General features: G+C 36.8%; 2 protein-coding genes across 2 annotated transcripts; both read left to right on the top strand.

Moving 5' to 3' along the window:
• Positions 1-196: 196 nt before the first annotated feature.
• Positions 197-8,198, top strand: LOC145613255 (oxysterol-binding protein-related protein 1C-like). The gene is made up of 10 exons (XM_081668326.1): positions 197-1,072; positions 1,433-1,789; positions 3,605-3,704; positions 4,326-4,774; positions 5,301-5,456; positions 5,661-5,828; positions 5,923-6,063; positions 6,787-7,014; positions 7,430-7,543; positions 7,689-8,198. The coding sequence occupies exons 1-10, from the start codon at positions 473-475 to the stop codon at positions 7,851-7,853; spliced, it is 2,478 nt and encodes an 825-aa protein (XP_081524452.1). The 5' UTR covers positions 197-472; the 3' UTR covers positions 7,854-8,198.
• Positions 8,199-11,644: 3,446 nt separating this feature from the next.
• On the top strand, positions 11,645-13,229 carry LOC145615523 (uncharacterized). Its single transcript, XM_081670597.1, has 2 exons — positions 11,645-12,814; positions 13,105-13,229. The coding sequence occupies exons 1-2, from the start codon at positions 11,731-11,733 to the stop codon at positions 13,137-13,139; spliced, it is 1,119 nt and encodes a 372-aa protein (XP_081526723.1). The 5' UTR covers positions 11,645-11,730; the 3' UTR covers positions 13,140-13,229.
• The last annotated feature ends 2,905 nt before the right edge of the window (positions 13,230-16,134 follow it).

Raw genomic sequence — 16,134 nt, 5'->3', positions numbered from 1 at the left:
TTATTAATTTTTTTTTTTTATAAATGACAATTGAAAATTTGTAATTGGCATAAATGAAAATTGAAAAAAAAAAAATTTTAAAAATGACAAGGGTAAATTGTAAACGTAGGAGATAAAGCATTAAAAGAAAACCTCAAAAATTGACGTGATGAAGATTAGTAAAATAGGAAAATAAAAGGCATATTCCAACCGCCTGAATAATACAAACTTTAAACCGAAAAACCACCTCACCACCCCATTCAACATTTCTTCTCTCTCCTCTTTCTCTTTCCAGAGTCTCCGGTCATCCCCGACTTTCTCTCTCCTATTTTTCAAAAATTCATCATTCGGATTCATTCAACCCGCCCCGTTTATTCAATCAACCGGAATCCGATGATACGCTACCGGAAACTGCCTGTTCACTTCACTCCGGTCAGATGATCCGCTCAAAATCCTAATTTTATTCAAACAAATCAGGGAAATTAGGGATCACATGCATCCTTTTTGCTGCGTTTCTCCAATCTCAAATCGCGACCAACCCTCTAAATTCCCTCCAATGCCGTCCCACTCTCTCTCCTCCGCCGACGCTCCGCAAATTAACGGCTACAATGATGCGGCGATCAGGAGGAGAGAGAATACAACCACCGCCACCACCTCCACCAGCACCATCACCAACGCTTCCAATCAAATTACAAATCAAATTCATCAAAATCACAATAATAATCATAGTAATAGTAATAATAACAATTACAATAATAATAGCAGTATTTTGAACAGTCAAAATCACCAGCAATTGTCGACGGTGGATCAGAGAGAAGTGAAGATTAACGATATTGTTGGAAATGGAATATGTGGGATATTGTATAAATGGGTTAATTATGGAAAAGGATGGAGACCGAGGTGGTTTGTGCTACAAGATGGTGTTCTTTCTTATTATAAAATTCATGGACCTCATAAAATTACCCTTACTTTGGAGTCTGAGAAGGGTTTCAAGGTCATCGGCGATGAGTCTATGCGCAGAATTCGCCGTTCCGGTAACAATTCTTCCTCCAACTCTCTCCGCCGTAAACCCTTTGGTGAGGTTCACCTCAAGGTACTTTTTCCTCTTTTTCATTTTCATATTATTCAATTTTTGGATCGATATCATATGTATAATTTTATTAGATTTTGTGAGAAGAGAAAGTTGGTTTTTTTTTTTTTTTTTTTTTTTTTTTTAGATTTGGGAAATGTTAGTTTGTACTTGGTACTGTATATTCTCATGATTTAGGTAGTTACTGAATAGATGTGACATGATGATTAGTTAAGTTTTTGTACAATTACTTTGAATTTTAACTGGAATTGAGGGAGCTTGTTATTTTGCTTTATTGATATTCGTCAGAATTATCTCTATTAGCGCTATGATTTCTTGTTCATGATACTTTTGATTGAACTTTGAAAGTTCCTGTTATTGAAGGTTTCATCAATTCGCGAAAGCAGATCAGATGACAAGAGATTTTCCATTTATACTGGTACAAAGAGGCTGCATTTAAGAGCTGAAACTCGTGAGGATCGAATGACTTGGGTGGATGCCCTGCAAGCTGTTAAGGATATGTTTCCTCGGATGTCCAACAGCGAGCTGATGGCCCCGATTGACAATGTTGCTCTGTCGACTGAAAAGCTGAGGCAAAGGCTCCAACAAGAGGGTGTCAGTGAAGCGGTCATACAGGACAGTGAGCAAATTATGAGGGCAGAGTTTGCAGGGATGCAGAATCAACTTGTATTGCTCAAGCAGAAGCAATGGATGCTTATTGATACGTTGCGTCATTTAGAGGTACATGTTAACAAAATTAGAGAACAGCCTGCTAATCGGTTTCAGCATTCTTCTTCAGTTTCTCCTGTATAGCCTGCCTTCCCACTATTGTAATTAACAATATATTAATTAATCTATTAAATAGGTATATTATGAAATCTCTTTTTTTAAACTTAAGGCAAATATTTTTGGACAGTAGTATTGTATAATGTTCAATTAATTTCCAAGAATCCATAAAATTATTTAGATCTCAGGACCAAGCTTACATTTTTACCAAGGTATATATGAGTCCTATACTTGGCCTCTAGTATCTGTCTCAGGGAAACTCAATTGGGGTGATTGTTTTCTGAGTGATGAAATGTATGAGGACTCAACTCCAGGTCATTGCTATGGGAGTCACAATTGCATCACTCCACTTCCACAAACTGCATACATGAGTAATCAAGCATGTATTATCACCAGACACTCTTATCAGTCCATCAAAGTATCAAACAGAGCTTTATATGTTCATGTTACGGAGTTACCAATCTCCTTGCTAAATTCTTTGCAACTACTTGCAGACTGTTAGGATTTAGGATTCATTAGGTGGCTGGACACTATTGATTTGCATAGATTTTTTATAGAATTCTTTTTAAGTAGAGGTAAATCAAGGATGAGTTGAATGAAAGTGGTATAAAAAGGTATAGATAATAATCAGATTCTTTTTTATTAAATTTTTTGTTTTATATGTAACAAACTATTTAATCTGTTAAAAAATATTTAAACTTATATAATAAAGAAAATCGTAACTATATGATATTGCAGATGAGTTAGGTGGAGAAGATTCTACTTGAGTGACTCATGGAGATGCATCTTTGACATTTTGGCTCATGAAGCTGATTTTTTTTTTTTTTTTTTTTTTTGAAGGGATGGGGGATTTAGGCTCTAATATAGTTGTTTTTGTAACCAAGTCAAACTTTGTACACCAATTGTGATAAGTGAATATTTGATGATAACTTCATTTTCCGAGTACCTATGGTGTATTCAAGTTGGGGTATTTAATGGTGGAGTACTGGATTTGATGCTGCCAATGTCAACTTAGACGAGATATTATGTATGATATGAGTGAAATCTGTTCATTAGTATCCAACTGTTATCAGCTTTCACCTGACTTTCCCTGATCAATACTCAGCTTCTTCGGCTGTTTTGCTGGTGCATCTTGATAGCACATCGAAGCAAATTTCTTTGACTAACTGGATTACTCTTCCCTTGGTTGCTGTCTTCCAGTCATCTTGTGCATTCCTTTTCCCCATTGCTTTTAAACAGTTTAATTTTCTGCATTTTTCTTCTATCAAGGCAGTATTGCACTAATGGCATCTGATGATCTGAGGGTGTAGACTTAATCTTTGGTATCCCTATTGTCAGCTTCTGACAGCAGATTGAAGATGGACTTATCTGAAGCTCAAAAATGTTGCATTTGAACAGATTTATATTAAAAAATTAATATTGAATCAGTCTGAGATCCCCCCCCCCCCCCCCCACAACTTACAGTTGCTCTGATCTAAAGTCTGCTATGACAAGGTTTCTAAGGCTTTTGTCTCGACTATAGCAAATTTGCAACTTTTTCAATGTATAACCTATTATGTATTGCAAGGGAATAGATCAACTCCATTAGCAATTCAAAACCACTGAACTATGAAGATTTGAGTTGCTGTTCTGCATTCTAATTAGAAGATACTGCAAGTTATTCTTGTTTCTAGATTAATTAGTTATACACAATACTTGCTTAATAAATTGCTGAAATGGTAATTCTGACCTCTAAGAGAATTCTTTCTTTTTTATTTGGCCTTGTTGTAGACCGAAAAGGTGGACTTGGAGAACACAGTTGTTGACGAGAGTCAGAAGCAGTCAAAAGAGCAAGGGGCGACCTCCAGAACAAAACAAGATAAATCTAGTGGTAATTTTTTTATGTTTTGACATTGTTTAGTTGTTCTGGTTGGTTTTTCTATCTTTGTAAGTCTCCAAAATGCCTTCTTTAGTACTGGAAGAATCAGGAAGAGTTGGGCTTGATCTCAGCTTTACCAACCATTTCATGTTGATATGATATAGCTTTGCATTTCATGTTTGGGATTGTGCACTGTGGCTCTGACATTGAGCCTAGTTCCTGATTATTTAATAATTTGTCTGAGTATTGATCTGAATCATTTGATTGTATTTCTATATTTTGGAATTTTGGCTACTATATATTGCTCTTGTTTCAAACTGAAAGGTCAGCAATGCTAACTAAAATTCTTGTAACTGATGGCATGTAAATTTGCAATAATTTTCTAGAATTTGAGTAACAAAGACTAGCTTGTGTTTTTCTGTACAGTCCGATGCACTTTCAGATCATGTGATTTTCATCCTTAAATTATAGCTTTCTTTTTTTATTAACTTTGTTTAGTGCGCACAATCGAGGATGGGTTGTACTTTCCAAATTTATATGCTGAATAATGCCCTATCTTCTTGCTATGGCTGAATGGAAAAAGTTGTTGCTGACTTATTTTATTTTCACATTACGTGTCTGTCCATCCTGCAGAAGCAACTCCAAGTGATTCTGATGATGATAATGATAGGGCTGATGCTGCAGAGGAAGACACAGATGAAGATGAAAACGCCTTTTTTGACACTAGGGACTTCTTATCATCAAGTTCTTTCAAAAGCAGTGCATCTGATTTGAGGATATCATCTTTTTCTTCGGATGATGATGATTTTCATGCTGCTGAATCTGAGGAGGATGTTGATCCTTCTATCAAAGATGCAGTAGCTAACTTTCCTTATGTCAAACGGCGTAAGAAATTGCCTGATCCTAAGGAGAAAGAGAAAGGAGTTAGTCTTTGGTCTATGATAAAAGATAATATTGGAAAAGATCTTACAAAAGTTTGTCTTCCTGTTTATTTTAATGAACCAATCTCTTCTCTTCAAAAATGCTTTGAAGAATTGGAGTATTCGTATCTTCTTGACAGGGCAAACGCATGGGGAAAGCAGGTAATATTCAAGATCATGTCATGTCGTTTTGTCTCATCTTGATTTCTTCATTGCCTTTTAAATATGCTATTCGTATTGCCAGAATTCCACAATTGGTGAATCTGCCTTGTCTTTCTGCTTGATATTGTGTGCCTATTTCAAACAAAAATATTGCAGCTTTTGTCAAATTTCTTCAATCTGCATTAATTGGACAGAGATGAGATTTTATGATGTATTTAATTTCTTTTATGAAAATCTTGTTCAATTCGATCCCCTAGAGGTTGCTTTCTCATTTTCCTTTTCCAGTCATTTTTCAGATATGTGAATTTAGGTTAGCGTACTCCCCACCTGGCCTGTTGTTGTTGGGAAGTTGAAAACTGAAATTGTGTCTTCTCCATGTGCTGTATAGAAATTAGAAAGGCTTAACAATTGTTTCATATGGCTCAAACCTTTGTTAGGATTGGTTTTTTGTGCTTATCGCATAATCTATCTGTGAACTGATTTACATTCTTATTCTTGATTGTGTTGTTGATATGATTATCTTCAGGGAAATAGCCTTATGAGAATCCTCAATGTAGCTGCGTTTGCTGTTTCTGGATATGCCTCTACTGAGGGACGAATCTGCAAGCCATTTAATCCATTGTTGGGAGAAACTTATGAAGCTGATTTTCCTGATAAAGGACTCCGTTTTTTCTCAGAAAAGGTTTCTATCTCTCACCTGAAAGTGCCATATTATCAGTGATTTCTATTTTACAATTCTATTTTGTTATTGATAATGCTTTTCATGTCATTTGGTAAGTTTCTTATGATGATTTGGAATTGAGACCTTGAAGTTCTGGAAATAAAATAGCGGGTTATTATTTTGGAACAAGGAAACTGAATCGTTAGGTTTGTTATTTTGTGCTAGGTAAGTCATCATCCTATGATTGTTGCCTGTCATTGTGATGGAACTGGATGGAGATTATGGGGGGACAGCAATTTGAAAAGTAAATTTTGGGGCCGCTCTATACAACTTGATCCTGTTGGAATTCTGACATTAGAGTTTGATGATGGAGAAGTATTTCAATGGAGTAAGGTGAGCTATATAAACAACTATTGGCTAATATGAAGTGTTCTCTTATGCTCAATTTCTGAATTACAAAGAAATTTTTTTTTTCTTTTTTTTGTAGGTAACCACATCCATATACAATCTTATATTAGGAAAGCTATATTGCGAACACTATGGTACGATGCGTATACAGGGAAATCGGGAGTATTCCTGCAAGCTGAAGTTCAAGGAGCAGTCTATTATTGACCGAACTCCTCGACAGGTACTGTCCCTCTTCCTCCCCAAACCAAACCTTGATGATTTTCACTCTTCACCAACATTAAATTAACATCTTGTCTGTTTTTGTCACTGTCTACCTTTTGTTTTCCAGAGGATCAGGGCCTTTTTCTTTTTGCATTTCCTGCCTTGTTCCATCTTTTTTTTTTGTGGGGGGGGGGGGGGGGGGGGGGGGGAGCTTGTGAGGAGTTGGTTGACCTATGATGGGTAACATTACTAATTTATTAAATCACTTAAATGGATTTAAAAGATCTTTTCCGTTTGTTTTCAAATCAGGTAGATTTGATGTAGAAAACACCTAAGCTTCAGGCTCATCACCCTCCGCTGCCCTGAAAAAGGTCTAGAAAATGTGGAAAACCAATGCAGAACTACATAACATTAGTTTTTCCTTCTATTTCATCTCTAATGAATTTGTTTCTGTTGCCATTGGATACCTTGCTCTCATGTTTAAGATTCTAGCAAGTACTTGGTAGTGTAAAAGTTAATGTCTGGACTCTGCAGAATTATTTATACCCTGGATTAAAATTGTACAGCCTTCTTGTTCTCGAGTTGGATTTCTAGTAAACTTGTGTATTATTTGAAGTTGGTGATCTTAAATTTGACAGTTGACCTTGCCTTGTTGCTATAATACAAGAGGAGTAGGTTTATGTTGATGCTTAACACATCAAGAAATTTTTACCTGCTTGCTAAATATCTGATTGCTTTCCAGGTACAAGGTATAGTGCAAGACAGAAATGGGAAAACAGTTGCTACATTGTTTGGGAAGTGGGATGAAAGCATGCATTATGTAAATGGTGACTGCTTAGGTAAAGGAAAGGGAGATGCTGTCTCAGAAGCCCGGTTATTGTGGAGGCGAAGCAAGCCTCCCAGATACCCTACCAGATATAATCTAACTCGCTTTGCAATGACATTGAATGAGCTTACTCCTGGATTAAAGGTAACTACTGAGATCCAATGTCCCTTTTATTCTTGCTCAAATTCCAGTTGCTACAGTTCCTGATTCTACCTTAAATTACTCTTGATTGGTACTCCATATAAATGTTTTGAGCCCACCCATAAAGAGTTAGGCCAACCCTGGACTATCTCATTTGTTGGAATGATCAACCCTGGTTAGTTTCATTGTTCTAATTGAATTAGAGCTTGCAGATTGATTCATTTTTAAGAGCTGCGCCTTAGGCTAGTTAAACAAGACCTCCTGAGCAATTGTTATGCATGGATACTGCAAAGCAAAGTCCTTGAATGACTCACTTTGGGACAGATTGAGAGCTAATGAAGTTGGGAATATATCTTCAGAGGGTCATTTGTGCTTATTTGTGGATTTGGATTATTTATTTTTTGTTTCTGTTTTATAGGAGAAGCTGCCCCCTACTGATTCTAGGCTAAGGCCCGACCAGAGGTACCTGGAAAACGGGGAGTATGAGAAGGCAAATGCAGAGAAGTTGCGGCTAGAGCAAAGGCAGCGGCAGGTAATTAAATTTGTGATAGCAATGTTTAATTATTGAATTTGGCTCCCTATGCTTTTCCTTAGTTTTCTTTCTTTGAGGGGACAAATCTTTCAAGGTTAGAGATCTGAAAGATGTAGTAAAAAACTGTTTGTGCTTGCCATTCCAGGCTCGAAAAATGCAAGAAAGGGGCTGGAAGCCACGGTGGTTCGCCAAGGATAAAGAAACCGACACATATCAATTGGTCGGAGGGTATTGGGAGGCCAGGGAACAGGGCAACTGGGAATCATGTCCTGATATCTTTGGCCAAATTTCTCCTGAGTTATTGGACTGATTACACGCATCTGAAGTCACCTATTTGGTCAGCCCAAAAGGCCCCAAAAAACATACATTTTTCCTGTGTCTAGAATTCTTTTACCATCATGGGTAGGCTAGTGGTGCATTGATAGAATGAGTCGTTAATATATGGGAATTACATATTGTAAAGTATACTAGATGATAGGTAAATCATAAAAGAATCTCTATTTTTCTATTCTTTTTGCCATGGCATATAGGCTCCTGATCCCATGCTTATTCTGAGCTTTTAAGCAAGTGTGTAGAAATCGCTCGTGATATACAGAGAAACTAGTATCATAGGCATGTCCAAACATGATATTTGTGGCAAAGTGTTTTATTTGTATCTCATTGGCAAAGCTAAAGTGAGCACTTAATGTTAAGCATATGAAATTTTTTACAGAAGGTAATGGGATATCTGGATTCCAATCTTTTTGTGACCACTATTTACTGTTTTCATTTGTAATTATGACAAACAATCTCAACCGTTTCTGTCAAGAGTTAAACAAACAGGTGATAAAGTAAAATTTAGACCACCTAAGTGCTAAGCAGCTTATTTTTTTAAAGCTTAATTTGGTTTGTAAGCTTGAGATTAGGATAAACTGTCACAAGTGCCAATTAACACAATTGTTGGTGTTGGTGTTGGTGTTGGTTGTCGGAAACCTATTGCAAAAACTTATAATCATTAAGGCTTTCAAAGCTCTAGATTGTTCGTATCATTGTCCATTTTCAAAATATTACTCACTTTTATTAATAGTGAAATATGTGGTATAGTAATAGTAGCAATAAAAATGTTATGGGAAATGATTTTGGCACACCCTTAGTTGATTTTGGCACACCCCTATGTGAGAGCACGGTTTTCTATGCTTTTCTCACATAGGGGTGTGCCAAAATCAACATAGGGTGTGCCAAAATCAATTGCCAAATGTTATGTGGTATGAAAGAAGACCAAAGGTAGCTTTTATACTCGTACAGTAGTAGATTTTGTGCGATACTCTGTTAGACAGTCAGGTGACATGAGTGAAAAAGGGATGGGCATGCTATCCATGGTATTTGAGATATCTTATTCTATTTTTTGTTGAATGCTTTCTTCGCTACGCTCTCTGCTGTTTGGTCTTTTTCCAGTTTACAACCATTTCTCCACTTTCTTTATACCATCTATCTCACTTTTCAGTTTCAGAATGATATGACAGTATCAGTTTCTCCCTCCCAAAATATAGCAGGCCTAGATTTGATTCATCAAACTCTGCATCACCCTTGCCTTTATGACGCAATCAAACTGTATAAAATCTTCTTCACTTGATTAAAATACTCTTATCCTCTTCTTTTTATCAATACATCAGTTGGTCATCCTGGCTACCAATGAATGACCTATCAGTCAGTCAGTGACAGTATCTGCAACATCAACACTGGAGTATATGTAATGTACATCTACTTTCACATTACCAATACAACATTATTTGAATTTGAAGAGCATGCATTTCTATCCTGCAACACCAAATTTCTTCCATCTCTCTTGATTCACAGCAACATGCCAAACCTGTTGCTTACTTACCGCGATTCGCGCTACTGTGTTAATGACTTGTGTTAACAGAGTTAATATGCGAACCCAAATCTTATTCTGGTACTATACTCCGTAGATATATATTCCATGTAAAAAAGTTGTATATATGCTGTAAAAAGTTGAAGAATTCGTATTCAGATTTGATATTTAGGTCCAATAAATAATAATTTAAAAGACAGTGAAAGGACTTGAAGGCATGTTTTGGTGATGTAGAAAGGCCGATTAGTGATTGGTATAACAAGAAAATCGCAGAAGAAATGACAATTTTTGGGAACAAGTTAAAATACGTCACCAAATACGACAAGTTGGGGGACAATGCTAGATCTTCTCGAGCCCAACTGGAGCCATGTTTGCAGAGATGGCTCAAGTCACTTGGTAGATGCTTTATTTTAATGGGCCTCATCTTCATACAGCCCTTAGCCCTACAATTTTTTTTTTTTTTTTTTTTTGAATTAATACAGCCCTACAATATTCAAACAATAATTTATTTTTTAAAATTATTTTACTAGTACTGCTGTACTAGTGCAAAAATATAAGTACTCCCTATGTCTTACGGACTATGGAGTAATATTTCTTCAAAAAAGTAAATAAATAATACCTAGTACTTTCTCGTTCTTTTATACAGTAATTGACACAATTTTCGTATTACAATTACCAATCCATCAATTTTAATAAAAAATATCTCTAATTATCAATAAGTGAATTATAGAAAAAGCTATGAAATAATATTTTAAAATTTTACACTGAGACAAATTTAACAAGGTCTCCCATCGTTATAACTCACAAATGTTAGTTAAAATAGAGTTTGTGAATATTGAAGAACTAGTTTAAGGTCCCGTGCAATGCACGGTTTTACTTAATCAAATTATGAATTACAATGTTAATATAACATAAATATATTTATATATAAAAAAAAAATTAAAACAAATACTTGAATTTCTTTTCAAAAAAAAAATAACTTGAATTAATATTATATTGTTATCAAAAGTTATTGATTAATAAACATTAAAAAAAAACACTCAAATTTAATGGTTATACTGTTTATATGAGAATAAAATTTATGTTAATTATAACCCGTGCAATGTAATTATATACCCCGTATTTCCCTATTTTGCTGGCATGTTTTGACCGGCACAATATTTTATAGCAACTATAACCGGAAAAATATTTTATACAAATTTAATTGACTTAACTCTTACGACAATTAATAATCAAGGTTTTTTAATTTTTGTTTTATATTTATGTTTATAGTTATTGAATTGTAGTGTTATAACTATAAATAAATCAAAAAATTTATAGTAAAAGCTAAAGTGTCTAATCCTGGTTGGAGCAAAAAAAAACTTTCAAGGAAAAAAATACATTGTAGAATGATACGAAGTACGGGATTAGTACGTTATTCTAATTTAATATATTACCTTATATGTTTGTTTATTATAGAAAAATACCTATTATAAAAATTATAAAAAAATATGCATATAGAATACATTTCAAATATAATTGCCAAATTGAAGGTTAAATATTATAGGTTATATAAATTGATATTAATGAAGATTTTGTACAAAAAGAAAAAATAAAAAGGGAAAGAAAAAAGTGGCGGGAAAATTTTTAATCAGAACATGACAAGTGTCATGTCAGATTCGCCTTTAGTATTATGTAATTGATAATATCAAAGTCAAAATGTGTTAACTTAAAATTTTTTTTTAAAAAAGAAAGTATAATTTTTAGCTAAGTAGTGAATGAAAAGGATAGTACCTTTCAATCAGATTTGAGGTTCAATCTCCCATTAAAGACAATTTTGAAGAAGGGGATTTCCTTACTTCTCTCTATCCTCCAAATTTGTCCAGGTCACTAATCCAGGCAAAGTTGATCTAAATTTCGATTAGATAGGATTAACAAAAAGATAATAAAAATGTAACAATATACTCAGTTTGTACAAATTACTCCACCTCCTATTCCTATTTATCTTTTTTTTAAAAAAAATGTTTGTAAAGGATTGAGTATGTTAATATAAGGAAGAATATCTTAGGAATATATTTGATATATTTGTATTGATATTATGTTATCTTTACGTAGGATAAGATTTACTAAATATTTCCTAGGATAGATAGAATTAGATTCCTACGTTGATTAGGTTTCTAAGTTATGTGTATAAATATTTGATTGATGATGAATGAGAAGGATGAGACTTTGAGTTTATCTTGACATGGTATCATGAGCCAGGGCAAGAATCAAATTTTTTTGCCGTGAAAATTAACCTGAAAATACACAAAACAAACACAAATCAAGAAAAACGAAGATCATAAATTGGTTGGAGATGGGTGACAAAACCCCTGTAGACTTGACGTATTATCTCGGTTCTAGTGATGCTCCGGGAAGTATAATCACGCCTATACAATTGCGTGGTGAGAATTATGATGAATGGGCTCAAGCTATTCGACGCTCATTAATGGCCAAACGAAAATTTGGCTTCGTAGATGGATCAATCAAGATGCCGACGGATGAAAAGAAGTTAGAAGATTGGATTGCTGTACAATCCATGTTAGTTTCATGGATCACAAATACGCTTGACCCCAAGGTTCGATCGACCATTGGTGATTATGATGATGCTAGTATCTTATGGCTTAATCTTAAAAACAGATTTTGTGTGGTCAGTGGCACACGAGTATGTCAATTGAAGACTGCTTTGGGAGCATGCCAACAAGCTTCTACGGAGTCCGTGGCGGATTACTTTGGCAGATTATCAAAGATATGGAAAGAGCTCTTGAATTATGTTCGGGTTCCTAAGTGCGGTTGTGGGAAGTGCGAGTGTAATATTGTTACACAAGTAGAAAGTATTCGAGAAGAAGACTACCTGCATTATTTTTTAATTGGCTTGGATGCTCACTATGCAGCAATTCGAGCTCAACTTCTTGCGCAACTACCATTGTCAAGTGTGGACATTGCTTACCAAAATATAGCAATGGCCGAGAGATTGCAGGACGGTAGTACGAAGGTGGAGAATGCAGTAGCATTTAAGGTGGATTCAAAGGCAAAACCGAAATATGAGGATAATAGTGACAAGTTTTGCACCCATTGTAATCGTGTAGGCCATGACGTGAGTGAGTGTTTTCAGCTCATTGGTTACCCCGAGTGGTGGGGGGAACGTGGTCGTGGCGGAAGAGGCAGGGGCCGCGGTAGAGGAGGACGAGGGGCTGGCCGTGGAGGAGCTCGCACTCATGGCAGCAACTCGGCAGCACCCTCGTCCCAGCAGCAGCCTGTACGAGCAAACAAGGTAGGCGGCTCCTCACAGCAACAATCACAAGCTTCCTCGACTGACGATGCAGCAGCTAATTTGGTTGGCGTGAGTGCCACTCAAGTCCAACAAATTTTGGACATCTTGAAAAATAAGCAGTTGCATGGTAAGATAAATAATATACCTTGGATTGTGGATACAGGTGCCTCAAATCATGTTACATGTGATTTGACATTGCTTGAGAACGTGAAGAAAATACAAAATTGTCCCGTAGGTTTGCCAGACGGAAAGTCGGCAGCTGCGGATGTATTAGGGACAGTGATATTGCCGGGTGGTTTAAAACTCGAGAATGTGCTTTATGTTCCTCAATTAACGTGCAATTTAATTTATGTGACTCAATTAAATGATGAATCCAAGTGTATGATGCAATTTACTAACAAAATATGTGTTATACAGGACCCGCAGACGAGGAAGGTGATTGGTGTGGGTGAACGCGAGGATGGACTGTATATATTCCGTGGTGTTCCTCAAGTGAAGGTTCTAGCAGTGGAAGGAGATTCTTCGTTTGACCTATGGCATCAACGGATGGGACATCCCTCAGAGTCGGTGTTGCGAATGATTCCAAATGTGAGTAGTTCATTTAGGAAAAATAATAAAGTTTGTGATGTTTGTCCTCGTGCAAAACAACCTAGATGTAGTTTTCCAATTAGTGAGAATAAAGCAAGTTGTACATTTGAACTTGTGCATATAGATCTATGGGGTTCGTATAAAACCCCCTCTTCATGTGGTGCCCATTATTTTTTAACAATAGTTGATGATTTTTCTAGAGGAGTGTGGATTTATTTATTGAAAAATAAAACAGAGGTTGAATTAATGTTTTTGAATTTTGTTGCTATGGTGAAAAGACAATTTAATCATGTTATTAAAATTGTTCGGAGTGACAATGGCACAGAATTTAATAATTTGAAGGATTATTTTCATTCTAATGGCATGATTTTTGAAACATCGTGTGTGGGAACCCCTCAACAAAATGGGAGAGTAGAGAGAAAACATCAACATATTTTAAATGTAGCCCAGGCTTTGAGATTTCAAGGGAATTTGCCATTGAAATTTTGGGGTGAGTGTGTTTTAGGAGCATGTCATTTAATTAATAGAACTCCAACTCCTTTACTTGACAACAAAACTCCTTTTGAAATATTATTCAATAAACCACCGTCCTATGAGTATATTAGAGTTTTTGGTTGTTTGTGCTATGCTCACAATCAAAGGTGCAAGGGGGATAAATTTGCTAGTCGTAGTAGGAGGTGTGTTTTTTTGGGATATCAATTTGGGAAAAAGGGTTGGAGAGTTCTTGACTTAGAGACCGGGGAGTTATTTGTGTCCCGTGATGTGCGATTTTTTGAGAGTACTTTCCCATTTATTAAAGACTCGGTGAAGGCAAATACGGGGGTACATGAGCAGCCTCGGTTGGGGGTGGTAGATGAAGTGTTTAGTGATGATGAGGGGTGGGGTGTTGCATATGAGGAGCCCGGGGTGCAGCACCAACAGCCACCCGTAGCCCAGCAGCAGCCAGGTGGTGTTGAAGATGCTGCACAGCCCCGAACATCCCCTGTCCAGCACGCAGCAATCCCAGCAGACGCTGACAGGGGGTGTGCGCTTGCGGGGCAGCAGCCAGGAGGTGAGCAGCAGGGTGTCGAAGGGGATGCCGAGCCTCTGCAGCAACGTGTGGAGGGGAATGTTGAGGACTTGGGGAAAGGGAAACGACCGAAGATACCAAACCCTAAATATCGAGATTTTGTCACTCACACAATACGGAAATACAGTTCATCTTCAAGTACATCGACTCCTATATCATCTTCCTCAGGTACTCCTTATCCTCTCACATATTTTGGTTATTGCTCACGTTTTTCTGAGAAACATAAAAAATATATTGCAGCTATAACATCAGGGAATGAGCCTAGATCTTTCAAAGAGGCAATGAAACATGCAGGTTAGCGAGATGCGATGGCTGCAGAGATAAGAGCTCTGGAAGAGCAAGGCACTTGGGTCCTTCAGAAACTTCCACCAGGGAAGAAAGCCTTGGGAAGTAAGTGGGTGTATACAGAGAAACGTGATGAGCATGGGAACTTGTTAAGATTGAAAGCACGATTGGTGATATTAGGCAATCATCAGGTGGAAGGTCTTGACTACAATGAGACATTTGCGCCAGTTGCGAAGATGACTACAGTTCGAACATTCTTAGCAGTAGCAGCAGTGAAGAATTGGGAAGTACATCAGATGGATGTGCACAATGCCTTTATACATGGAGACTTGGAGGAGGAAATTTACATGAAAATTCCTCCAGGTTTCAATAAAAATAATTCTGATTATGTGTGCAGGATGGAAAAATCATTGTATGGTTTGAAACAGGCTCCCAGATGTTGGTTTGCAAAGTTAACTGCAGCTTTGAAGAAGTATGGATTTAAGCAATCCTACTCAGACTATTCTTTATTCACATTCACCAGAGGAACATTGTAGTTGAATGTGTTGATATATGTTGATGACTTGATTGTTGCAGGGAACAATAAAGAAGCCTTATCAAGATTTAAGGCATATTTAGGAGATTGTTTTAAGATGAAGGACTTGGGAGTATTAAAATACTTCCTAGGACTTGAGGTTGCGAGAAGTAAGCAGGGAATTTATATGTGTCAACGGAAATATGCATTAGACATTATTTCTGAAACTGGTTTGTTGGGAGCTAAGCCTGCAGATTTTCCGATGGAACAAAATCATAAATTGGCTCTTGCGGAAGGCAGAGTATTGGAGGATGTGGAGAAATATAGACGACTTGTTGGTCGTCTGATTTATTTATGTGTAACAAGGCCAGATCTAGCATATTCTGTTCACATTTTATCTTAGTTTATGCAGAATCCGAAGGAAGCACATTGGGAGGCTGCACTTAGAGTAGTGCGTTATTTGAAGAAACATCCGGGGCAAGGAATACTTCTCCGCTCGGATAGTGAATTGCAACTTGAAGGTTGGTGTGATTCTGATTGGGCTAGTTGTCCTTTGTCTAGGAGGTCTTTGACGGGTTGGTTTGTGTTGCTTGGTTTTTCCCCAATATCATGGCGGACCAAGAAACAACCCACAGTTGCTACATCGTCTGCGGATGCGGAATACAGGTCTATGGCGGCTACGACATGTGAACTAAAGTGGTTGAAACAACTACTAAGAGCTTTGGGTGTACAACATCCGCAGGGTATGAAATTATTTTGTGATAGCCAGTCAGCTTTGTACATTGCTAAAAATCTTGTATTTCATGAAAGAACGAAACATATTGAAATTGATTTGCATTTTGTAAGAGATGCAATTCAGGAGGGACTGATTTCACCTTCGTATGTACCTACGAAGGAGCAGCTAGCAGACATTTTTACCAAAGCCTTGGGGAAGGCTCAGTTCGAGACTCTACTTTCCAAGTTGGGCATTCGTGATCTCCATGCTCCAACT

This window comes from Chenopodium album, chromosome 25 (genome assembly GCF_948465745.1).
Source record: "Chenopodium album chromosome 25, dcCheAlbu1.1, whole genome shotgun sequence".
Taxonomy (NCBI): domain Eukaryota; kingdom Viridiplantae; phylum Streptophyta; class Magnoliopsida; order Caryophyllales; family Amaranthaceae; genus Chenopodium; species Chenopodium album.
This window is presented reverse-complemented; position numbering and strand designations above follow the sequence as displayed.

What these genes read in the sequence shown, in the direction of transcription:
- LOC145613255 (XM_081668326.1), top strand. Translation starts at nt 473, where the DNA reads ATGCATCCTTTTTGCTGCGTTTCTCCAATCTCAAATCGCGACCAACCC. An exon ending in AAGTATTTCAATGGAGTAAG is followed by an intron (nt 5,829 to 5,922) that starts GTGAGCTATATA and finishes TTTTTTTTGTAG; the next exon opens with GTAACCACATCCATATACAA. An exon ending in TTGACCGAACTCCTCGACAG is followed by an intron (nt 6,064 to 6,786) that starts GTACTGTCCCTC and finishes ATTGCTTTCCAG; the next exon opens with GTACAAGGTATAGTGCAAGA.
- LOC145615523 (XM_081670597.1), top strand. Translation starts at nt 11,731, where the DNA reads ATGGGTGACAAAACCCCTGTAGACTTGACGTATTATCTCGGTTCTAGT. An exon ending in GAAAAATAAGCAGTTGCATG is followed by an intron (nt 12,815 to 13,104) that starts GTAAGATAAATA and finishes TGTGTTATACAG; the next exon opens with GACCCGCAGACGAGGAAGGT.